Raw genomic sequence first — 25,017 nt, 5'->3', positions numbered from 1 at the left:
TGCAAGCCATATGGAAATATCGAGAAAGAAAACAGGATTGTCATTCGACTAGAAATTTGCACGATTACGCTCAACAAAATGCTCGAAAGAAATAACATTAATTATGGCTTGAAACGCTCGTTAAAAATCTGCTGTTTATACTGCACCTTGTAAAATGAAATTAATTACCAAGGTGTTGTAATCACTTAAAATATTAAAAGTTCCCCTTTGTTACTAGAACTACCCAATGGCCAGCTTCACTTATGTTGAAGCAAAGCTCAGAAAATATGAGGAGCGTTGAAGGGGGATGACTTGATTTGCACCGAAGGCGTTACCTATTACCGAAACTTGAGGGTTTTCTTCAGAATGAGTATGGAGGCCATTAGTGGGAAGGAGCAAGATGGCAACGCGTAAGTTACTTCTTGTTCTTGTCTTTTGATCACAGTTCCTACAGAATACCATTTCATACCGTAAAATGTTAAGATTCAAATGTTATTAATTGAAGTAATTAAGCCTACAACGTAAAAATTATTGTCATTATTATTAGTATTATAGGAACCCTATAAAAACGAGATATGTTTTTATCTTAATTTTATTTACTCGATTATATGTTTAAAATATACCTGTACTATAATTTGAACTTCACAGTTTTTTTTTCTTCAATTTATTTATATTTAGATTCATTTAGTTTGTTTAAAAATCACATTTTCAGTAAATGATATTCTTAAATAATAATTATACAACTGAATGAACTATAACATTAATAATAAACTGAAGGCAAAATTTATATTATTTTATGTTTTTAAATTACATGAAAATTTTGAATGAATGGAAAGAAAAGACACTCCTGAGGAGAGGAAATTCAATTTAAAAGAAAAAAATAAATAAATAAATTATAAAATAAAGTCTTCATGATGGGTGACTTGATGAGTGAGTTGAAGAAATAAAGGCTCATTGGCTCTCTTGTCTCGGATAAATCGAGGTTGGAGGACCCCTTTTTTTTTTAATTTTATTATTATTTTTCCTTCTGTTGATAGTAAGAGACTTCGGCGTGTTGGTCTAGAGTGCTTGTATGCGATTAGATTGGGGTCACCACGCCTCTGCCCAACACAACACCGAGAAGGCTTCGCTCTTTACTGTTCATCTTCCAATAAACCGGTTCACCCTTTTAAACAGATCAAACAAAATAATCCGAATGTTAGTTAAAAGTTTTTCTTTATTTTCTAATTTTAATTTGTAAAATATTATGTGGAATCATTCAATTTAAGGATTTTATTTTGTTTTTCTCTCTTACTATCAACAGATTATTTTATTAGCGTTACCCACAATTACACAGGAACAATTTCAGAAAAGTAATATTAATTCTAATTTAAAACAAACATACAATCAAATATGATAGCAAATAAAAATAATCTCATATGAATTAAAACAAATAAAACTAGCCACAATGAAGTGAATACTGGTAGGTTCTAATTTATTTAGAAAAACTGGTGTGAACAATCACACGAAGTTCTCATACTACCATTCTCAGTTATAATTTTTACATTTGCTTCAAATTACGAATTCGTGAAACATATTTAAGAAGGGAAGCGTCCCCACACATCCCTCCTCACAACGATCCTATTTTTTGTAATAAGTGCAGGTAGAAACAACACAAAATGTTTGGATTGTCTTTCTAGCTCCTACGTCCATTTTCGAAGTTTGGTAGGTTCACTTAGAGAATTTGATTTCTATTTTTGCAGCTTTAGGTCAAATACTAAACTCGAATCAAATTGGTTAATCAAAAATATATTTCATAACTCATTGAAATTATGCAAAGGACTGGATTGTTAAGAATGTTCGGTCCATGAATGTAGTTTCATGTGTAAATGAATCACGTAGGAGGAAGTGGATTATCCTCTTCTTTGGACCACTGGCATTCATTAAAAGCCACAACCTTGAAAATACTAAAAAATTGAAAACTTAAACCCCAATAATGACCCAACTTATGTATGCTGATGAAAGCATCTACTATTTAGGTTTAGCGGACCCACAGGGTCAGAGAGCAGTATCCTTAACTTCCTGCTCCCACTTCAAGAACCTCCCTAGAGAAACTGGGTGAGTTGTCGCAATACCGTAAATCTATTTGGTTGCAGTGATTAAAACACGTAAACTTACATTTTTGAATTATACACCTAATAAACAGTTATGCACATGTTTTCTATAAAGTTATTTTTTTCTCTTTGCTGCATTTTAAAGACCCAAGATAAATATAAACAATCAAGAACTAAGAAGGATGATCTACTTCAAATAAAAAGTACACTTTATTAATAAAGATGTTCATTAGTAGAAATGAAATGACGAGTTTTCGACGTTGAGAGCTCTTTTTCAGCAAAAGAGCTAGACTACTCAAGGGTAGGAAAGAAGATTAAAGAAATAGGATTACAGAAATTGTTGGAGGAAGATGATTGCGGCGCAAGAAGATATTCTTGTTACGGTCTTCAGCTCGGAAAAATCAAAATAAATAGTCGGTAGATGATCTTTTAAGTGGCCGGATGATTTTTTTCAGGATGCATGATGTATGTTGCTTGAAAATGATGAAATCCTCAGTACACCAAGTAGTAGCTGTTGCACCCAACCTAAATGGCCATTAATATTCTTCTCTAATACATACTACTCCTTGCGAAGGTACAAAAGTTTGTGGCTTTTGTCGACTGCAACTAATTTACTTTCAAAAAATTTTGGAACATGCTGTTAAAATGTTTTTCATCACAATGTAGGTAATCCAGATTCATATGCAACATTTGGTTGTTGCTTAAATTTGTGTCATTATTTTTTCATCGAAGCAGATTATCAATTGTTTACAACAATGCGGCAAATACTATTGGAGAGCTAAATAATTGTATTAAATATTATAAGTAGTTTAAAGTTGGTGTTTGCTGGGTCAGAAGAATCCTGATCTTGTAATTAATGAGTAGGGATCCCTCATTTGTTGAGGATTGATGCTTGATTTTCTGGAACTCTCGCTTCTCTCTTCTACGCATTGGTCAGCATGGAGAAGATGTTTGAATAATTTGTGATCCTCTTGGATTGTAAAAAATCTTCTCGTTAATCGGTCGTGATGAATAACCACTGCACAATTGAACGACGCTCACGAGGAAAGCCCAAAATTTTGGATCTTGGTTGTTGCTGATCTTCATCGAGGATAACAGGAGTGTGTGGTTGCTCACCGAGATTCACAACAGTAGCACAAGTCCTTGAGATCATTACCCCTACATCTTTTTTTAAACACTGACAGGTTCTTTTTTTCAAGTTTGACAAAAAAAACTTAGTATTGACCCTCACACGACTTTCTCTTACAAATGTAATTAGAGGTTTCTACTGCGGGGGAAAAAAGAATTTTCCTGTTGGCTTCAATTTAGATTCCTTTAAATAGAAAGACTTTTGATGAAAGCCTGATGTACTAGAGCTTTTCATTTTCAAAACGATAGATCTAATACTACCAATCGAATAACTTCAGATTATTCGACTTTCTTTAACCACAAAATAATTCACTAATGTTGCAGAAAAGTGAATACAGTAAAATATAGTGAAGTAGCTCCTGCAGCCCCAGAACACACTCAATCTAAATAAATATTTCCTAAGAAATAGGATTATATTTACGCATGCAATTAGAATACCTGGTTGAAGAAAAAACGTTAAGGTCGTTTTAAAAGAAAATCGCAAAAGGCAACTAAAATAATCGTAATAAGGTAGTACATCGATTTGGCGATGAATGATTTTGTCGAAAACTTGGTTGCCATGTGATAACTAGTCAAAATTTCAAATTAGTAGTTTCTGCTCAACACATCTATTCAGGGTTTTGAAAACATATTTCAGGTAATTGTATTTGCATGATTGCATTAACTCCTCTTCCGAGAGGAGACAAAATAAAATACTGAAAACTGTTCATCCCTTTTTGGGAAAATGAAATCAAATACAAAAAAGAAGCAAAAACAACACTTGAATGATAATTCAACCAATGAAATCAAAATAAATTTCTTGAGTGCAAAGTATTTTGGTTTACTTTTACCTCAATAAACCTTAAATAAAAGGTTCTCGTAAGTCCCAAAATAAATTTATCAATTGATTGCAGATATTACCTAATTCAGAACAGAACCAATTTAGAAAAAAACAAACAAAAAAATATTTAAATGATAAAACGGAGTAACTAATTTAAAAAAAAAAAAGTGCAAGTAGATGTCAAATTACAAGGAACAGATGGAACGAAAATGCTGATTTGGGCAAACAAAATCGTGGGTGGACTCCTAAAATAACAAGCGTCAAATTGGGATTGTGCAACAAAAGAAATTAAATTACAGAAATAACAATCTATAAGCTAAGAGTTAAAAATAAAAATAAAAACCAATAAAAACGACTAATTACTAAATAACTCCATTTTTCATGGATCATTTCAGAATTCAAAAAACCAAAAAATATGGTCTGTATTGAATTGCTTATTTTTAAAGTTTTGATAATTATTGTCTTAAAACATTGTTAGGTTATACGAACGCCTAATTCAGTCTCAATTTCCACTTAATTTTACTTATTTCTTTCAACGATTCTAACTACCAGGATCCTTCCTGAGTTTATATAAATTTTAACAAAACAAAATTCAGTGGTTAATTTCATATTTTAATAATTAATCATCTTGAAAATCATTCAAGGTTAAACATTAAAATTTACTAATATTTTTATGAAAACCCATAATTTGACATTACATATAACTATAACTGAATCTTTGCATTTACTTTCAAAACTAAACAAATTAAAATTGAAATTTTTAATTAGTCTCAAATTAGTCAAACTTTCTATTTATTTAATTAATGACTTTAGAGGTGTGATGCTGGACATATTTGTTATTCTATGATTACAATAGTAATTACGAAGATACAGTTATAATAACAAATATCAAATGGTGATTTTCCACAACCAATTTGTAAAAGTTAATTTATGTTTATAGTTAAAATGACTTTCAAGTTGATAAATCAATTATGTGAAAAACGTTTTGGAATATTATGAATATGTTAGATAAACCACTGGTGATAATGAATGTTTTACACCATTTATTCCGATTTTTAGAAATTTGCAAAAGATTTGGATGGTCACAGGGTATACCGAAACGTTTTTAAGAAATTTGTTGGAAAAATCAAGTGGGAATGGAGATGGATATCGGCTATTTATATAAACTATCAAAAGCTTAAGAAGATCAGTCCGTTATAACAATAAAGACACTCATAAAACATTTAAAAGAAAAATATGTAGTAAGCCAAGAAAATTTAGGCATTTCATTTAGCTTTTAAAATTAAAAAATATATACATTAATTATAAAGTAATATGACCTTTTGTACGGAAATATTTTTATTTTAAAATGCAAAATATAAATTCTACATACTAGGCTTTTGCAATCATAGAAACAAATTAAAAATCTAGGAAAGTATTTAATACTATAAATTAAAACAAATTCTTCGTTCATCGTACAAATGGTCATTATTAATTATTTTAAGTTTAAGTTGTGCGTCGTTTAACGGTTTTGGGATTTGTTAAGACTTGGAGATGGAATTTACTTCACAAATTACATATTGAATAGTTACTAACTAAAAATGAGTTACTCTATGTCCCAGCTTAACTATGTACTATTTTAAAGTCAAATAAAGCTTTTTCCGATTGAACGTCACACAACTGAGTAAATAATTAATTTCTAAAACATATAAAACTATGTGACTGTACAAGTGACGGGAAGAAAATAAGGGTGAAGGAAATGAAATTTTCTAGAAAAAGAAAAAAAAAAAGAGTTGAAAAAAGAATGAAGGCTTTGGAAAGTAAAACTTGAGAGAAAAATAAAATTCTACAACATATGGTAATTAAAATAATTATAAGGCATCAATTTACAGAAACATTATTTTCAGTAGACAGTATATTGGCCGATGAAAATTTGTATTTGCTAAATTAAAAATATAACAAAACATAAAATTAAATTTGAAGAGAGAATGATACTTATATTTGAAAGTAATGTGAATGGGAGATACTAAATAAATCTCACTTCATATATTAAAAACTATTATTTTTGGGAATTTTGAGGTGCGGTCAATAAATTCGCAAACAAATTTCTTTCTTCATACCAACGTTTCGGTAAATTCATTACCTTCTTCAGGATATTGTAAAATTTTTGGAGTCTAATGTTAAAGCTACATCATCATAACTGTTCGTACAGTTCAAAATTGAACTCCACAAATTTTACAATACCCTGAAGAAGGAAAATAAATTTACCGAAACGTTGGTATGAAGAAAGAAATTTGTTTGAGAATTTTTCGACCGCACCTCAATATTTCCAAAAATCATCAATTAAAAACGGTCGGAAAAACAAAACTATCATTAAAAACTATAATTTAAAAAAAAAAAATTATGAGGCGCTTTAGATAACTCTACTACTTGGAACACTGAATTGTGATGTAATAAGAATGTGATCTTAATTAATTCGAGAAGGGGGTTTCATAAGGAAATTAATAAACATATCAAAAAATTAACATTAACTAGAAATAAAATTGTTAAAATAAAAGCGTGCATACACAAAAAACAAAACTGAAGCATGCATGCGTATACTATGTAAAAATAAAAATAAAAATTTAAGGAACCCAGGCATGCTTTAAAAGAAATCAAAATTTAAATAAAAATAAAAGGCCACGAAAGCAATAATTATAAGAAAAAACACAAAGAAATAGAAGAGATAGATAAGATTTACCGGGGGTGTTAAGGTAAGTGAGATAACTGTCGTGCAACTTGGTCCAACCTTGGGTGGGATGGTTTGTGTCTGGCCCAGAAACTGATTGCAACAGTGCTGGCGATGGAGGTGGCAACGCTGCATCATCATCTTGATCCAACGGAGGTGGCACAACAGATGATGACGAAGAAGAAGAGGATGATGTAACCGTAGAAGGTATCACGCCGGACGATGGAGTTAGTTGCGACGTTGAACTACTAGAAGAGGATGCAGAAGCGACTGGCGTAGAGGGCGGCCCACATCGTCCATCCTTATGCGAGTGCGTGTAGTGGTAGGTGAGTCCGGGACGGGTCTTGTATCTCGCTCCGCACACTGTAAACAACAGCCGTACACACACCCCAGGGTACATGGCTTGAAGTACCCGAGGAGACTACTACGCTCACACTTTCATATCCTTAATCTTAATTATTAAATTCATATTCATTTCATATTCACAATCTCATCCAAGCTACAACACTATTTGGAAAGAAATTATTACACTGAATATATGAATAAATCTTCAACTCGCAGTTTTTAGAAACTCTGCAAACAGACCTATCAGGAAGATTATTTAAATAAAAGCGGTAAAGCTGCTTGCAGAAAGATAGAAATGCTTTTCACTGAGGATTCGACTGATATTTTTCTAAATTTGTTAATTTTCTGAAGGCAGTAGAAGCAAATTGTGGAGAAATTCTGCGTTACAACAACGCAGATGTAAATAGTCATGTATAGAGTGCTCTTATACACAAGTGAGCACACTAAAAGGTTTCCTCTCCTTAGCCATTGGGAGCGACGAGTATAATTTATTACCTAAAAATGAATGCAATTTCGGCAAGTAGCAAGAGGATCAGGCATCCAGACCAGCGGTTCTCCTAAACAATAAATCAGTCCATCTTCTTGCGTACACCTACATCTAACTACTTTACTGGACGTATTTAAGTCAGTGGAGGAGAAATCTTTAGCCCTAGAGAATAAGCCTCACTATCAACGAAAACTAAACTTGTTATATAGTTTCAGCTCAGAACAGTCCTGCAAGCGGCAAGAGTGAGTGGCCAGCTATCCATCTAAATTAAATGAATTAGTCTATTTCAACTGGCTGATAAACTTTACAATTTATCTGATGAAATCCAGCGAATAACCTTTAGATTAAAAGATACTTGTCAATAGACTCAAGTACCTCCTGAGAAACTTAATGTTACCTTCATAAACCTTAATTCGCTCTGTATCATACCGACAAGTGGACGATTTCGAAAACCAGTGAAGAGCACACGGAGACGCCGAATTTACGAACCAGAAGCTACATGCGCTATTTAGAGATATGCCATCCAATTTATTAAACTGGGAAGAATTTGGTGGGCCCGGCATGAGGCACAGAAGAATGAGCATGTGAAAAGAGGGAAGCAGAAATGCTGTTCTATAAAATGGTGCACGAAAAGAGAAGAGCGGGATGATCAAATGCTGCGATGTCTTGATGGTGTTACAAGCGATTCCAGATGCCTATTAGGAACCAAACCCAGGAGGAGAGCCGAATTATATAAAACATGAACGTCAGTGACAACTGAGAAGACTCGAACTGAGATGTAGAAGGTGGTGATGATTATTGCATTTATCCAATAGCAATTTCTTCTTTTTACGGGTTGCATCCATAAAAAAAAAGGACTTTTGAAAAAGTAAAATAATACTGGGAATTTAGATTCTCTTAATACTATTGCTGATACCCGGAGGCAATCATGTACAATTTTCTATATCTAGTTTTCATTGGGCATGCACGTTTTAAGATCCTAAAGAGCCCACAAAAATCATTTTTAGCAATTTCTGTGTACTGGAATAAGTCCGGGTTCAATAAAATGGCAAGTTTAAAAGTGCGGATTTGCTAAGATTTTTTCTCCTTATCCACGACTTTTGCGAAAAAATGTCCAACATTTATTCCAAAATCTCCTAAGCGAAAAGCTTAACTTTTAATCTTTCTGCTTTTTTTGTCTTTTCAAGTTATATGGATGCATAACACAAAATAACTTGTATACCAATTTGTACCAATTCGTACTCAGGGAGCCCTCTAAACGGATATTTTTATTCAAAATCGAAAATCTCCATCATTCAAATACCTTCTTTCTTACTCTCTCCAAGAGAGAATAACAGACAGAAAGAGAGGGAGAGAGAGAACAGTCGTAATGTTCATAATTTCAAGATGTTACTTTTAAATTTTCAAGCACAATAAAAAGACTTAAATTTGTAAATAATGACAAAATACCTCATCAAATTTTTCTCATGTTTCTACAGTTTCCTACCGTCAGAAAAAAAACAATACATTCCCCGATTATTAAATTCAAAATTTTCGGAACTAATCAAGACTACGATAGAAAATTACATTAAACAAAAAAGAAAAATTGTTAACACTTTCTCCACACTTCTTAGTAAGTGGGGAAAACGAAGCCTGTACTTTTTTTTAGATGATGGTAAAATATATAGAATGGCGACTATCCCAAAAATAAATAAATCAACCTAAGCAAATATGCTAATCTGTTCAAAAACCAAAATCAAAAGTTCTACTAACAATCTTTGAATATTCAAATATAAATTACCTTATTCCATTTAATTTGAAATTAAAATTAGGCCTCATGCTGTCAAGTGCAAATGAAAAATTTTCGTGCTAAGGTGGTTAGTGACAGAAATTTGAATATATAAAGTCAAAAATTAAAATTGAAAGTGATAAAATCCTTATTAATAATAATAGAAAATAAATAAAACTTTTCTAATGCAACAAAGCATTTGGCTATCATAAAACAGATACTCTTTTTTTTTGAAAAAAATAAAATAAAAATGAAAAAAATTTGTAATGATAATACAGAAAAAAAAAAGAAAAACTCAAATTTTCCTAAATATTATCTATTCAGGTTTAGTACTGTTCAATCAACAAATTTTATATTTGAAGCTTCCACGAGCATCATATCTCATCATCATCATTCATCATCAAAATAGAAAGACTGATAGAAATAAAAAAGGAAGAATAAGAAAACTATAAAAACTGAAAACATAACAGGTGTTTTGCAAAATCAAGTTATAACAATTCAAATTATTTTATTCAAATTAAAGAAATAAAAGAATAAGATATGTAAATATACGAATAAATAGAATAAAGAAAACTCACGGTCACAAGAAAATGGTTTTTCTGAATCTCCCATTTCACTGTAATTCATTACTTTCTTCCTGCCTCTGCCAACGCCAGTGCCCTACACATTTTTAATGCAAACATTTATTATAAAATTAAAAATTAATTTAATTCCGCTACTCACAAGACTTTCTCTTAATTTAACTTTTTAAAACCAAAATCCCCCAGTGAATATATAATTTAATGCTTGAAATTAAAATGAAATGCTTCAAATAATGTTCAATACATCTCTTACGATTCGATTACAAAAAAAATATGTAACTGCATCAATAAATCTGACATTACATTTAAACATTTAAGAAGCATATTTTGCCCATGAATTAAATCTGGAAATATAATTAACAAAACATACTTTGCCCGTTTTCTTCGCTGCACCTGAATCTGCAGGTGAGGCCCCTCTGCCAGGTTTACCACCTCCTCCTCTCCTTTTCCTCCGCTTAGAATAAGTTTCTTCATAATCGTAATCCGAATCAGGATCTGGATCATCAAATCCTTCCATTGCTTGAAGTTCTAACTCATCATAATACCATGCATCTTGCTGTATAAAGACAGATGAAAATTATGTATTAATAATCTTATCGCTTGGAATCCTTGACAGAAAATTTAATCCAATAAAATTTGATTTCTATACAAAGTTATTATTACTGAAGCTTTAGTAGATGAATCATCTTTAATTCCTGCACTATCTTTACTGTCTTCAGAAGGTGCAGCTGCAGGATTTTCCATTGTTGAAATACTATGCAAGTCAGAGCTGTCACCTAGTCCAGACGAAATACCTCCACCAGGAAATCCGAGATCACCGCACCTACGGACTTGAGGTTGCATAAGATACTGTCGTCTTTTCTTCCGCCACCTCTTCGATGGATAAGTATAAACTTGACCAAATTGTAGTCCAGGTATTCTCTCCCTTGATGACATAAACAGATTCGAATGATTCTGGGCTACTCCTGCAATATTTGTAAAAAAAAAAACAACGAATAAATGATTTGTACAAAGAAAAACAAACACATCTTAGTCAAACAAACTTAATCTGTTTAAGTGGTAAGTCACTAAACCTTTTAAAAAATTCACAAAAACGAACATTGTAACTTTACTTAATTTCAGAAAAAATTAAGCTCTACTTTCAAAAGTTTATTAGATGTAGGAGGGCTAGCTTCATAGGATTCAGTGCGGCACGAGAGTGTCTATTCAGGCAGACACTAGATAAGGCACCTATTCCTCTTTGTACCACTTGGTTTTGATTCAGTTCAAGAGCCTGGAGAGATGTTTCTAAGTAAAACATGAAGGCCTGAGGTTTTCTTCGAAGAAGCAAACTCTAAGCCATAAAAATCATTCCACAGATTCAATTACGAGCAATGAAGTTTCATTTTCTTCCTGCAAAACCTACGTTGAATATTCTTTGCAAGCCGTGCGAGTGATGCGATGCCGGCCTTTCCACAGTTCGCAGATACCGTCAACCATTCTTCATTCTTAAGATGAAACCAGAAAGCATATCAGCTCACTATGCTGTATATAAATAAATCAGACTGAAAAACCTTCACTGGGTCTGAAATAAACCTAACCCTTATTAATGGAACTTTCTACAAAGTTTCTAGATCTTTTAATAAATTATTTGGTAACGTAGCGCATTCAATATTATCAAAAAACATCGATAAATATTTATCTGAACTTGGTTTACTTAATTTTAGGCATTTATGTAGTCAATTACCTGTCTGAGAATCAAGGAACGGCATTCTTAATCTTCTTTCTATACATAATCTTGTATTATAATTGGCTGAATTTTCAATAGCCTCTCTGTAGGATACATCAGCCATATAACTGAAATTAACAATTTGCATAGAACTTAATAAAAAAAACAACTTTTTATTCCAAAACTAAAATCCAAAAAATTGGATTGTTCCCCAAAAAAAACTAAGTCATAGATACCTTTCAATTCTGTTTAAAACTGAAGGATTTACTATTTGTATATCGCACGCCATTGCAGAAAATATAATCAGTCTTGTTTAACAGTGTATCAAGAAATTAGGTATTTAAAAAACCTCTGGGAGGATTTGTACTATTTCTAAAAAACCTTACTGGAACCGTCATAAAAAATCCACATTCCTCAACATTATTGATCCTAAAACAACGCAACCTTGCACTTTAATATGAAAACGTAAGCCGATCGACAATCCCCACTATTCACGCAGACATAACCAAACAACCAACTCTTCTATGCATTTGAGTGAAAAGGGGTTCAACCCCAATTAATTTTTTTTTGAAAATATAGCACTACACATAATTTATGGAAAATTACTAGAAATAAGGTTTTCAACAAACCTCAGAGAAAATGGACTACTTCTATAAAACCTTAGTGGAACCCTCATTAAAAAACTACATAATAATTCCAGAAATAATATACACACTTAGAAAAGAAGGGTATCGGCATTCGGCAATGCAACCTTAATCACTAGGTATTTCATTTTTTTGGAGGGACATTTAAATTTTAATTTCTTTTTAATTAAGAAAACTTATTTAATGATAAAATTTTAGGTTGTTTGATGATTTCGTAAAACGTACAACTTTAAAAAAGCGTTAATTGAGGTACACTTTTATTACATTTCAACTTACCATAATATAGCACTCCTCATAATAATTTTTTAAATTGTAGAAACTTTAAAAAAATATATAAATGTGTTTAAATATTATATTTGCTAAAATAACAGCATTATTGTTAACATAATTAGATATTCCGTTCTTTAACAATGGTATGCAACCGTGGTGGTCCTTGTGAAAATTTCGGTCGAATAAGATGTATTATGTCTTTAAAATTAGCAGTCTTTTTGAAATAACGGGCAAAACATTTTGAGACGGTTGTTTATCTCTATACTTTCAAATATTTTAGCACCCCTATCCATGCTAAAGAAATTATCTTAAAACGAAAGTTAATGTCCTGTGTATTTGGTGGAACTTTGAAGGATGGGACACTTAGACGTGATTTCCATTAGGCGAACTATTATATCTGAATTCTATTCAGCACAATTGTTTATGGTCCATTGTTATGTCCGCAAACGACCTTTTCTAATTAAAAAAAATTGACACTTTTCACATTAGCCTTCTACAAATTGATTTCGTGATGTCAGAACTTCCTTCGCAACCTGCTTGTAGCTCAGACTACGACTACGGAGCAGGGGTACAAGCTTGTGTTGAATTCTTGGCCTCCATGGAAAATCTTTTTTTTCGTGGCACCAAAAAAGAATTAATTCCTGGCAAAATGATAGGTTGAATTAATTAGAATTAATGATTACACTTCTGATAATACTCTGGTAATTCTTATTATTAATTTAATAATAAGAGAATCAGAAGAACAAAAACTTTTTGTAACACCCACAAATAAGATACCAGCAAAAGGATGTAATAAAAAAAACCTTGAAAATAAAATCCAGGTACTTCATTTTAATGTAACACAACAAATTGTTTCTGTTTTAGTGCAATACAATAAAAATAGGGAAAATACTTTTCTAAAGAGTTAACCAATTACATTTCATTATGGTAGTTACTAAAATATATAATACTATCTCTTAAACATATTAATTTGCATGGTACATTATTTTTTGTGCAGCATCGCAAGCTATCAAAAAAACTGATGGCTTTGTCCAAAACTGGTCACAGTAATAGATGGTTCTGTTTCATTATCTTACATGATTAATTCAACAACCAGTGTAGTGTCTACAACAAGCCACTTGGTGCCATTCTGGCCTATGCGTCTTCTTTGACAAATTTTAGTTAAATTTTAGCGTTCTTCACCATTAACCGTTTGTTATGATTTATGCTTTTTCTTAGGCGAACTAGAACTTTTTGTCCTCTTTTCAGTGGTAGCACCGGTATTAAGATTTATCGTAGGAAGAATGGTTTCTTCTTCACCGGCACTCTCCTCTTTTTCTTCCTTATCTGACACTGTTTCTTCGTCGCTGTTATAATTTTCGGGTGTTAAATCAAAATTCGATTTCACAAGAACACAAGTTAATTTTGATTGCATATATTCCTGAAACAAATAATAATATATATGAATATATATTTTACAAATTAAAATACGAATAATTTCGCGCGCACACTCAAATAAACACAATTATGATGAAATCTCAAAGATGTTGGTTTGTCAGCGTAAGCATAGTAAGTAAAAAGACATACAAGAGGATTTTGGATGACACACTACTCAGACTCAAACAAGGTGTTGACGTAGGCCAACTTTCGACCAACTCCTAAACAATCTTCAAACAACATAAATTTCTCTTCTACGTACGAGATCGTCAGAAACTATTTAATTTCTTAGATATCACATTACTAGAAAAGACAACCAAAAACTATATAAAAAAACAGAAGGCCAACGTTCAGACACTATTATTGGCGGCCCTTTGAAACACCCTTCACACCATCAATTAACACCCTATAATTATTAACTAACAGTAATAATAAACTCCTTCGGCGACGCCATTCTAAAAAATACTATCTGAACTGTATGAATTCCAAATTTATACATACGCACTTTATCACTCACTACTTGCCAGTTATCAAAGATTTGTGATTTGAAGTCATGAAGGAAACCATGAAAGCTGGGTCGCACAAAATCAACGACATTAATCAACATCGCGAATCCAACCTGATTTTCAATAGAAGAAGAAAGTTTCTACGTGCAAATATGATTAGGTCCGCCGTGCTAGATAATTCGCAGATTTTATCCGTCGTAGACGAACTTTTTAATCCCTGACCGGTATCGCATTTTCATCCAATAGAGATTGATTAATCAGTTTAGTGAAGAGAATTTGACTTTAACTATGTTTCTGTCTCACACCACACGCACCAATAGATGATGAAAGTCCGAAATTGGTAAAGGATACAAAAACATGCGTGCTTCGATGGATAAAATCAGAGATCATTTTCTGAATGCTAGTATGAATATACGATGAAGTGTCCAACTCTCTGTATATTTATAAGTTGATGACAACTCTAAGTAGTTTAGGACCAAATTGTAACCCCAGAAACTCCTTTGTTCAGATTGGTGTAATTAAAAGCAATCCTTTCTTACTTTTATTTACAAAGAATTACTTGATACTAAAGAAAAAGTACTTATAGATTTTTTTTCTGACCCCTCATTAGAGCATTTAGAAGAGTAGAGATGGCTAATTCTACTCCCTGGAGAAGTGCTGCAAAGAATCTATACATTTTGTAGTGAACGACTAACTGATTTTTACTAAAAATGCAATTTTCTGCCTTATTAAAAAAAAAAAAAAAAAAATAGGTAGAATTATTTTAATAATTTAGTAGTATTTGTTTGTTTTCTATGATTGTATAAACAGTTCAAAAACTATTTCTAATGCGGTAGCTAATCAAGTAATAACAATGTAAATAGAAAAACATTATTATTAACTTCCTAAAATGATGTGTGTTGGTTGATACGAACTGTTCTACGGAATTGATCATCGTTTTAGAAGACGTTGAATATTATTTCCTGTTACCCCTCGTAAGAGGAAGTGCACGGGCGCTGGCAGTAATGTCGGCCACATTACAAAAAAAAAAAAAAATGAATCAATTATGACATAAATAAATTATGTTGCAAACTTTTTCATAAACTTACTTTAAAGAGTAATTCCTTTGTTAAAAGATGATGTATTCTAAAATGCCTATCAAGGCTCACGGAAACAATATAAGGCTCAGACAGGGAACATCCAACAGATTTGATTCCTCCAACAAATCCTTTATATTTATTCATCACAAGACCTTTACTTCTCAGATCAACAAGGTTCATTTGTCCCGTACCGCTTCCCACTATAACATGGCTGTAAAAATTTACAAAAAAAAAAAATGAAAGCATTTGTCTGTAATTAAACAATAAAAGTAGTTGAAAGCGCCATCAAAAATCACAAGCTTATAAATAAATTTACTTTGTCAATAAACTTAGCTTTAAAGTAGATCTACGAGATCGTACATCTTTAAAATTTTACACCTGAGAAGCATTTGCTGATCTATATAAATTGAAGGGATAGATGTTATGGAAGGGTTAATGAAATGTTAGACTATGAAAGCAAAATCATTGTGAACAACAAATCATGGCTGACTTCTTGGGATCTGCGTCTACTGAATAAAATATTGAAACGCATTCCAAACTTTTGAAGGGAAAATAACTGAAGCAGGAATACGAAACATTGATTTCAACATTTAGAAATTAATTATTCCATTTATATAGCAAATCCAAAATGCTGGTTACACTTCAGACTCAAATGAGCCCAAGGTACACAAATACATATCTCCGTTGAAGAGCACCTTTTAAATTTTAAATAAAAAAAAGTATGAATTCGTTGTCAATCAGTTCGTTTGTCAATCGCAAGCTTTGTTTCAACAAAACATTTTGACAAAAGATGTGATTTTCATTTATTATTTTAATAATATCGCGTGTATAAGCTTTTGATTGGCGAAATATTACTTTGATTTTACATATATAGATATATAAATGCTATGGCGAAATACAGCTAATATTGAGATCGTGATAAATCGCAAAATTTTCAATTCGGCCCTTCATGATTGGAAGGTCCCGATGAATGGGAAGAGTGAAAAAGCACAAACGAGTGATGACTGAATTAATATTTCATCACGGCCAACGGTGGCGGGATTTTTTCGTCTGGGAATGAAATTTGCAGAACATATTAAGATACAATAAATTACACATGCTGGATTGAGTTTTCTTGCCGGACAATGTCGAGATTGTTAATGTTTACGTCCGAATCTGTATAGCTTTTAACTACCTTTACTATTACTTTATTTTAAAAAACGAAAGAATGTGATACAAAGATAATAATATAAAACGTTGCTTCAATAGAAAAACAAATGCCAATTTCAGTCATTTTTGTATTTTTTATAGTGTCGAGCTTTCGACCTAGGGACTAGGCCATCTTCAGGGCTAAATTGACAATGTAATATTTTACATCATTAAAGGTTGGCGTGTCTTCTGTCTGGTCTGCTCATGGACTCAAGGCAGGCGGGTGACTACCAGCCTACTCCGGACATATATTTCACTTTTACAGAATTTGAATTCGACTGGCATTGTTGACGTGATTTTCCTTAATTTGAACTCAATATAATTGTTTACGCTACTTACTTATCTTTATATGAATAAGCTATACACGTTAAAGCTTGTTCAGGAACTTGTACATTCACTACTGGTCTTCTCATTGGAGTTGAAGGATCGTACAGCCTTACCTGGAATCCACCAAGGTGAGAATGTTACTTGTTTAACTAAATTATACACATATTTACAGTACATAATGTTGATTTTTTTTATTGTAATAGATATAGTGAAATAATATAACTAACTATCCATACTTAACATATCTTTTCAGGGAAATAATTCACTTGCAAGAAATAAATTGAGCAAAAAACCTAACCTTAAACACTGTCTCAACTTAAATGATTTTAAAGTTTATGGCTTGACGCTATAAAGAGATAGCTCTTTCACCAAAACTGGATCAAAAATACTTTTACTTTCTCTTACTGCTAACAAAGGTCCAATTTTCTAGATAGATTTTTAACGGAAATATCTTTCTAAGTTTCCCTGAGTCAGGAAAAGTGGTTTTAGCAATGCGCTTGTGAGTGAACAAACTGTCATCCCAAAGTTAAAAAAAAATTACTGGTAATAGATCCTTTATTTTTAAAATACATTAAAACTTTAATCGATCTCGATTTTCTCGTAACACATTCATTAAATTCACAGTGACAGTTTTATTTGAATAATTTTTCAAAGAAAATGCGTTTTAGAGCAGTACCGAGGAGTGATAGTGGTAGATGTCCCTGCCATTCCACTTTACAAAACTGCATAATGTTAGCAAGTACTGGATATCTTTTAAAATATTAGAACCTCGGGAACCTATAGTCGATCAAAATCGTAGCAGATTTTTCACTTTCTAATACTTGACAAATTCTAATTCTAAATTCAAATTTCTAATACTTGATTAACGAAGAGTCCCAATCATGTAAATTTTTCGAACACTAGTATTTACTGAAAATAGCCGATTTGAAGGTCCCAGAAGAACCTTGGCATCACGATGTCTTAAACTGTTTTAAAAACTTATAACGCTTGACTACCAAATCACGAACGTAAATGTTTTTTATTATTGCTGTATGTAGCTTAAATTTTATTATTGAAACAAAAAATACGTTATCAATGAAAATGGTCAGCATAAACGGCTGTGGCAAACAATGAATTATTAAATAATGGAGTAAATAGTAGAATGAATGCATTTGCTTTTAAAGATGCTTTTTTTGGCCAGCCATTTTATTTTCGATGTACTTTTTGATAGAAAGTATTGTGAACTTTCCAATTTCGCTGTTTTGTGAATTAATATTTCCCAGCAAGTCCAAGTTTTCAAAAGCTCTGAGTAAGAAGGATTTACTAGAGAATTATGAGACAAAAGGATTCTTTATTAGCTGTTTGCAGCCGGAAGATAGATTTTGTCTTGGCTAGAGTTGGCGAAGTGTGACCACTCTTTCAATGACAGTAGATTAAATTCTCATAATGATAAGTAAATCAGGTATGCCTTTCGAAATTAGTCAATCTCTAATTAATTTCTGATAGGAAAGCTTATCAGAGAAAAAACTCACATTCAAGGATGTCGGATGATCTCAACAATTTGAAAACTAATCTAAAGTATCCTGAAGACTAAATTTTTTAAAGAAAATTAATGCCATTAACTTACGTGACCATGCTTCGTTGTTACAGCCACTTTCTTCGAATCAGGTATAAAAGCAATATCTGTCACCCAAATTGGAACTCTCAACTCCAATTCATCATGCCTAACCTTGAAAAAGAAAAAAGTTAAAAGAAAAAATATTGATTAAAATAACAATTAATTAATATTGTTTCCATTACTTTGCACTACAACTCTCAATTTTTTTAAATGATCACACATACTCCACGAATCGGGCAAAGATAAGGATCCTACATTTGAAACGAATTTCAGTTCACAATCTTAGTTTTATATGTAAAAATGAAAACTATATTATTATTATTTCTGTTTCGCTTACATTTTTTGCAGAAAACAGTTTTTTTCCACCAGTATGGACGTCCCAAAGCTTAAGATCGTTCTCTTTTCCTCCTGTAGCAATAACACCATCCTTATGTCGCATTTTGTCAAGATGACCTCCGCTATCTATTGTTACTACTTCTACATCATTTTCTCTCCACATCTTTACTATTCCAGATTCTACAGCCGATATCAAGAGCCTAAAAAGTCGTAAAAACCAATTAAACTTACATTATGGGTGGAGAAATGGCCAAGTAATCTCACTAATTTCTACTTTACCCTTTTAATTTGCTGACCCCAACTATTGGACCCTCGCCAATTTTTTTATCATCCGAAAATGAAAACGTTTTAGACTGAACGTTATATATTTTTACAAGTTGGCTACCATAACCAATCATAATTTCATCTTCAGTTCCATCGCACCAACTCATTGACGTTATAGGATTTTTATTTGTAGCATTTTTCAAGCCATCAATATTTTTAACAAAAAGGTTACTTTTGTGAACAGCATAGACGCCTACAACCAAGTTTTTCTATATTGCAAATAACTAATTTTATAATTTCAAACATTTTTATTCACATAACTTCTAAGCATTATTAACATAGTTTCAACAATAAATACATACTACTAATATAAAAGTAGTGAAATTTCTAGATTATAAACCGTACCTTTAAAAATGCCTGAAGCACTTCCGACGTATGCATTATAAAAAGGAACTTTCATTTTTCCTAGATATCATCAAGTAGTTGAATCAAACAGGCTATACAACGAGGCCCCAACAGTAACTCCTTTAAACTATCGGAGGTAATATTCAGGTTAACTAATTCAATGAGGAAGGTTACGCGCACTATTTAGTAAAAGCCTGCATTACTAAGAAGTACTGATCATTTACGTGAAGGCCCAAGATTTCATTATTTGTCGCCGAATGCTGAACGGTTTATTGGGGAAAAAAATTATCGCGACATACTTTAAAAAATAAACGTTTGTGTTAATGGGTGACATTCGGCAGAAGAAAATGCTATTATTAATTAAAAGCATGATTCTGCCTAAAAAATCACTATCTTCTAGAGAAGTGTGATAAAGTAACAAAACATTTATCTAAGAAAATGCAGATATGATAAGAAAAAAGGCTAGGGTTGGAAACAACTTCTAATAGCCGACCACTCTATATTCCACAAAATATTACATTCTTCCTCATCCTTCCTTGATTTTTAACAAAGCGATGTTTCTATATATATATAAGATATGTATATAACATCTGCTTTCTTTCAAATAAAATTCTGGTAGTGTGAATGACACTTTTACAGGGTTTTCAGAAAAATCCAGTGGTCGACAGCTGCAGGAAATGCAGGCACTTATTCTTTTCTTAATAACTTAGTCAACTTTTCAAACAACTTTCAGCGAAAACAAAAAAATTCAGCAAACCGTCACAGACTACGTGCAAAAATCTCGAAATTCCGAAGTGGGCGAACCTCCTCAAAACATGTACTTACGGAAAAATTCAAAATAGAAAATCTACATGATTACAATACTTCTTCTTATGAAGGTTAAGAGCACATAAAAAAGCCTATTGCAGTAAGAAGAAATTGCTTTTTTTTTGTTCTAAGCAGCGAATCTTCTCTTTGGAAGTGACAACTTGACAACAACAATTACCTCATTACTACACTCTGTTCTCACCAATTGTAACAGCTGGAGGCTTCACCATCAGATGTTTTGAGATTTGAAGTCCCATGTAACAGTCGTCGAGGTTCAGTTTGGTTTGCTTTAAAACATACCTGTGGTTTTATTTTGTAATCAGCGATTTTATGTTGTTTTTGTTTTTTTAATAAACATCTCACCAGAAAATGTTAGCTTAATTCATCTATAATTCAAAACATAAAGCTAATTGTACTGCCATTCTATTTTTTAGAAAGAATTTTCCTTTTTATTCGTACCTTATGGCATCTGAACTCAGCGAAGATATAGAAGATTATGATCTATATCACGTGGATTTTACTACAGCATCAGAATGGGAAGTATTTATTGCCAGAGTGGAAGAAATAATACTAGAATGGAAGTTGAATACCAGAAAGGTACCTCCAAAAAGTATGAATTTCGCTGCTGCAGAATGGTCCACTTTTACAGAAAACATCTCTTTTGCAGGTAAGATTTTCAAATAATAATTTTTTCCATGAAAATTAAATTATTGTCTTTTGCAAGGAAATCTGAGATGAAATTATTCATTGCAATTAAAAACTTTCAGAAGTTTATTTTTCTCTGACCCGACATTTTATCCGGCCTTCTGAAGTGGACAGTGAGGAAGTTAATGATGGAAATGATGGTGATTCAAAAGATGATTTACCAAAAACTCCATCCAATTCAATATGGCTTGATGAAGTTATGAATCCGTCACACGACTTCCTACCGCTTGACATCTCAGGTGATGAAACACACCCTCATGTGCTAGCAAAGTGGTACGGTTTGACAGACTTTGTCGTCCTTACACCAATCAAAACTGGAATCACATCGGAGAGTAAACTTAAAGTCTTACTTAGTTCGCTGTGTATTGCTGTTAATAATACGGGGTGGTATGTATATTTTGTTTTTAATTAAAATTAATATTAGTAGTATTTTTTTTTGTATTACTTTCCTAGCTTTATTTGGCTAGAATTTTACTTACCAATTCTCTCCAGTAAAAGGTCTTCCTAAGAGCTTCCTCTCATTAACCAATGAAGTAACTGTAAATGAAGTATCAAAGGGTTCTTTGAACATTACTCCCTAGCATTCCATTGATCGTGTACTTTACGGTCAAAATTAAACCTATTATTGGTAAACATTGACTAAATAGGAAGTAAGACTCCATTTATCTCACTTTCACATAACAATTCTAACCCCGGGACTTTAAGAGTCTTTTCTCTGACTAATTTATTTTTACTTCCCATTAAACCTGCAGATATCCTTTCTTTCCTCCTAAGTTTTTAGAGAAAACACTTTCTCTTAAATTTGGATTTCTCTCTTACAATGGCAAAAGTTATGGGAACCACAGAAGAGTATTGAAGACCTCACCTTTGCCAATTTGATGTTTTCTCATCTTAAAAAATCCGAATTCTCAGAAAAGCACCAATATAGTTAACGCTCCTGATCGAAACGCCATTCAGTCTTCTTTTACTTCTCCACTAAGTTTTCTTTTACTTCCACCACTAAGTTTTTATCTCAAGCTTAGCTTGCTTGAAGCCAGTTTTCCTTCATCTGTAGTAGAAGATGTTCTAACCGATATTCTCCTCCACTAAAACTTTTTATAGTAAATTTAGATAACCTTGCTACGTTTCTCTAGACATTATTTCTTATTTGATTTATCTTTTAAACCTTTTATGATTTAGTAAGGTGCCAATGTTTGTGAGATCATTGGAGTTTTGGCGGAAATTTTATATGGGAGTTTGTGAGGGTAATGGTATTAGATCTGAGTTCGAAATGGTCCATTTAAGAGAAGTCCCTCCTCAGTGCAGGTATTTGACAGGTATGTAAACATTTAGTTTTTCAATACGTTGTATTTTAAACAATTTATTTGCTATGGATGATTCAAATAAGGTTGTATTGCAATTTTTCTTGTATTTATTGATGTTCTGATTAAATGAATTATAATAACTCAACTGTTTCGGATATTATTTTAATCTTAATAAGTGTGATACAAAATTATTTGAAAATGTTAAAATTCTGATTGCTCAGCCTTGTTTTATGAATGTAGTAAGAACTTTTAAGAGATTTTTAAGACATGGTTAGAGTAACAGATGTTCTGTGACAAAGCAACCAGGAAAATTTGTGATTTATAAAAAAAAAAAAAAGATGCGGAAAGAATTGTCTACACAACATTTGTTTCAAAAAACTAAGAGATGAGGTCTTGATATATTGACATTAACTTTTCTTTTTTTACTTTAAGAAGTCAATAATTCCTACCCTTTTTTACTCTCATTATTATTTTAATCAGTTTGTTAACAATTTAAAAAATTAAAAGTTGTTTTGTGTTTTAGGATTGTTGAGTGTATTCAAATCGAAGATTGGTCAGGGCCTCCTGGTAGAACCTGTACGAGTAGCTGCTAAATTTTGTTATATATTAGACCAATGGGGCATTCAGTTCACTTGGGCACAAGAGCGACCAGTCTTGGATCTCTCTGTTAATGAATTAACTACAATTCCATTCGGATGTTATAGCGAATCCATTAGGTAATTCTGAGTTGTATGTTTATACTCGTAGTTCTTTAGGCCATTCGTCCATTCAAAGCTATTATAAGAACTTTATTTCGTGTGACTACTCGCGGCTGGGGTTGTCCTCTGTAAAAGAATTGTGCGGATGTGGATTTCCAGGACTCTTTTTTCAGTTGGTGTAGAGGATACTATTAAAATTTAAATAATTGAATAAAATTATTTTATTCCCACAAACGTTCCCACCTGACGAGAACTTTGATGCAAACTCGTGAAATAAGAAATGGGAGTTGGTTAAATCCAAAACTAGGTTAGATTAGAACATGGGTGTTCCAGTTACATACCAAAAGAAGCTGATAGGGCATACTTTTCGTAGATTTAGTAGGTGGGATCTTTCCTTTTCACGGACATCATGGATTTTCTCTAGTTTTTTTTTTTCTGGTCTTGAGGTTAAAACGCAATTTTATAATGTATAAGAGACTTTCTTTTTTTCCTTGTACAGTTTTAGGGGAGTGACTTTTGCTTTCAGGGGATTCGGTTATTTTTTTTATATTTTTTTTATTAACAATTTTTAACGACTCTAAATAATACCTTTAAAGTATAAAATATGAACATATTGAAGTCACGTACTTCAAATTGTAAGTTTCATGCAAATTTATTTACCTAAAAGAAAAATAACACTTTTTTTTAATGGTTTTAGTTCGCTTAGTTTGTATACAAGATGGGAGGAAACGTTAGAGACATTGGTAGTCGATAGTGAAACTTTCAGTGATTTCGATCCATTGACAGCACCTCATTGGTCTCTGTCCATTTGTAAAGAAGAGAATCTAAAGAGCCTTCTTGCTCTTTCCATCTCTCAATTCATAATGCTCTGCGTGAGCAATAGAACAGTTGAAGAACTTTTAGGTGACTTTGCGCTCAGAGAACCTTGTAAGTAAAAGAAAATTTAATACTTAAAATCTTAATACGTACTTAAGATAATTTAGGTTTTTCCTATACTTTTTATTTTTGCAATGACAGCTGGCGATATGATACAACCGTTAAGTGTATTAACAGAATCAAGAATACCCACTTTAACGAGTATGTTGAGCGGTTATGTTGCCAGAAAGCATTCAACTAATGGTCCTATTCAAAACAGACTACTGATGCCAATTATTTACTACCTCTTTCCTGATGGAAATACTGTTCAAGTAAGTTATTGAATGATATGCAACGTTAATTACCACAAAAAGTTGAACATTTTTAAAGGCATTATAATCGTGCAGGTTTTCATTTTGAGTTTTCGCCTCAAATGTACTTTTGTAGTCCATTAAGAAAAAAAAGAAGTTGTTTTTACAATTTGGTCAGTGTAACTAAAAAACGAACAAATTACGGAAGTTTCAAATTTTACATTATTTTTTTGGTTTGTTTTGTTTTTGCTTTCTTTTTTTTTAACCTATACTTTTGTACAAAATCAACAAACTGGTAGTGTCGCTTTACTGAATAGATTTTTTGTTTTATCAGTTTTTCGGGTTGTGGGAAATTGCTTCTAACTGTTTATATATTTTGATCTATAACTTTTCTTTCATATAAGGGCCGTTTTCATTTATAATATTTATTCTTTCTTACTTTTTAGAAATATTCTTATGACATGAACGAAATAAATGCTGAAAAAACGGGAAGTTCACAGGTAAATATTTTATTTATCTTCTTTTATTATTATGTTTCTGTAATAGAATAAAATACTTGTATACTTCCCCTTAGATTTCAAGTTTCGACTAATCGAGGATATATCAATCGTTCTTAATACATAAATAGAAAGTGATTTTAACAATACTTAATTGAATTGACCTATCTTTCAATGCTACAATTCTGATTC

The 25,017-nt window shown here is 32.0% G+C and overlaps 3 protein-coding genes across 12 annotated transcripts in view; 1 reads left to right on the top strand and 2 right to left on the bottom strand.

The window, feature by feature from the left end:
- d4 (double PHD fingers d4) overlaps window positions 1-12,385 on the bottom strand; it is a 30,431-nt gene extending 18,046 nt beyond the window's left edge. For 2 of the 6 annotated variants that reach the window (XM_074132464.1, XM_074132465.1), the window contains exons 1-7: window positions 12,246-12,385; window positions 11,853-12,045; window positions 11,635-11,744; window positions 10,572-10,873; window positions 10,279-10,464; window positions 9,906-9,987; window positions 6,740-7,090 (exon numbers count right to left, since the gene is read on the bottom strand). In XM_074132464.1, coding sequence (XP_073988565.1) covers window positions 6,740-7,090; window positions 9,906-9,987; window positions 10,279-10,464; window positions 10,572-10,873; window positions 11,635-11,744; window positions 11,853-11,905 — 1,084 coding nt within the window. In that variant the 5' untranslated portion in view covers window positions 11,906-12,045; window positions 12,246-12,385. The remainder of the gene's footprint in view (window positions 1-6,739; window positions 7,091-9,905; window positions 9,988-10,278; window positions 10,465-10,571; window positions 10,874-11,634; window positions 11,745-11,852; window positions 12,046-12,245) is intronic. The other 4 variants (XM_074132466.1, XM_074132467.1, XM_074132468.1 and 1 more) reach the window with 2 other exon arrangements.
- A 956-nt stretch (window positions 12,386-13,341) lies between these two features.
- On the bottom strand, window positions 13,342-20,630 carry l(2)k09848 (WD repeat domain 74 lethal (2) k09848). Its single transcript, XM_074132471.1, has 8 exons — window positions 20,474-20,630; window positions 19,649-19,775; window positions 19,259-19,496; window positions 18,981-19,179; window positions 18,653-18,754; window positions 17,059-17,159; window positions 15,541-15,742; window positions 13,342-13,950 (listed from the first exon to the last, which is right to left on the bottom strand). Exons 2-8 carry the CDS (start codon window positions 19,701-19,703, stop codon window positions 13,726-13,728), a joined length of 1,122 nt encoding a protein of 373 aa, XP_073988572.1. The 5' UTR covers window positions 19,704-19,775; window positions 20,474-20,630; the 3' UTR covers window positions 13,342-13,725.
- An 85-nt stretch (window positions 20,631-20,715) lies between these two features.
- Rab3GAP1 (RAB3 GTPase activating protein subunit 1) overlaps window positions 20,716-25,017 on the top strand; it is a 116,237-nt gene continuing 111,935 nt past the window's right edge. For 2 of the 5 annotated variants that reach the window (XM_074132432.1, XM_074132431.1), the window contains exons 1-7: window positions 20,716-21,122; window positions 21,223-21,547; window positions 22,340-22,476; window positions 22,988-23,180; window positions 23,860-24,089; window positions 24,180-24,349; window positions 24,775-24,828. In XM_074132432.1, coding sequence (XP_073988533.1) covers window positions 20,918-21,122; window positions 21,223-21,547; window positions 22,340-22,476; window positions 22,988-23,180; window positions 23,860-24,089; window positions 24,180-24,349; window positions 24,775-24,828 — 1,314 coding nt within the window. In that variant the 5' untranslated portion in view covers window positions 20,716-20,917. The remainder of the gene's footprint in view (window positions 21,123-21,222; window positions 21,548-22,339; window positions 22,477-22,987; window positions 23,181-23,859; window positions 24,090-24,179; window positions 24,350-24,774; window positions 24,829-25,017) is intronic. The other 3 variants (XM_074132434.1, XM_074132433.1, XM_074132435.1) reach the window with 2 other exon arrangements.

Source organism: Rhodnius prolixus, unplaced genomic scaffold, assembly GCF_049639745.1.
Source record: "Rhodnius prolixus isolate KJV_2025 unplaced genomic scaffold, Rpr scaffold_4, whole genome shotgun sequence".
In the NCBI taxonomy this organism is placed as follows: Eukaryota; Metazoa; Arthropoda; class Insecta; order Hemiptera; family Reduviidae; genus Rhodnius; species Rhodnius prolixus.
The sequence above is the reverse complement of the archived record's forward strand: the minus strand, read 5'-3'. Positions and strand labels throughout refer to the sequence as shown.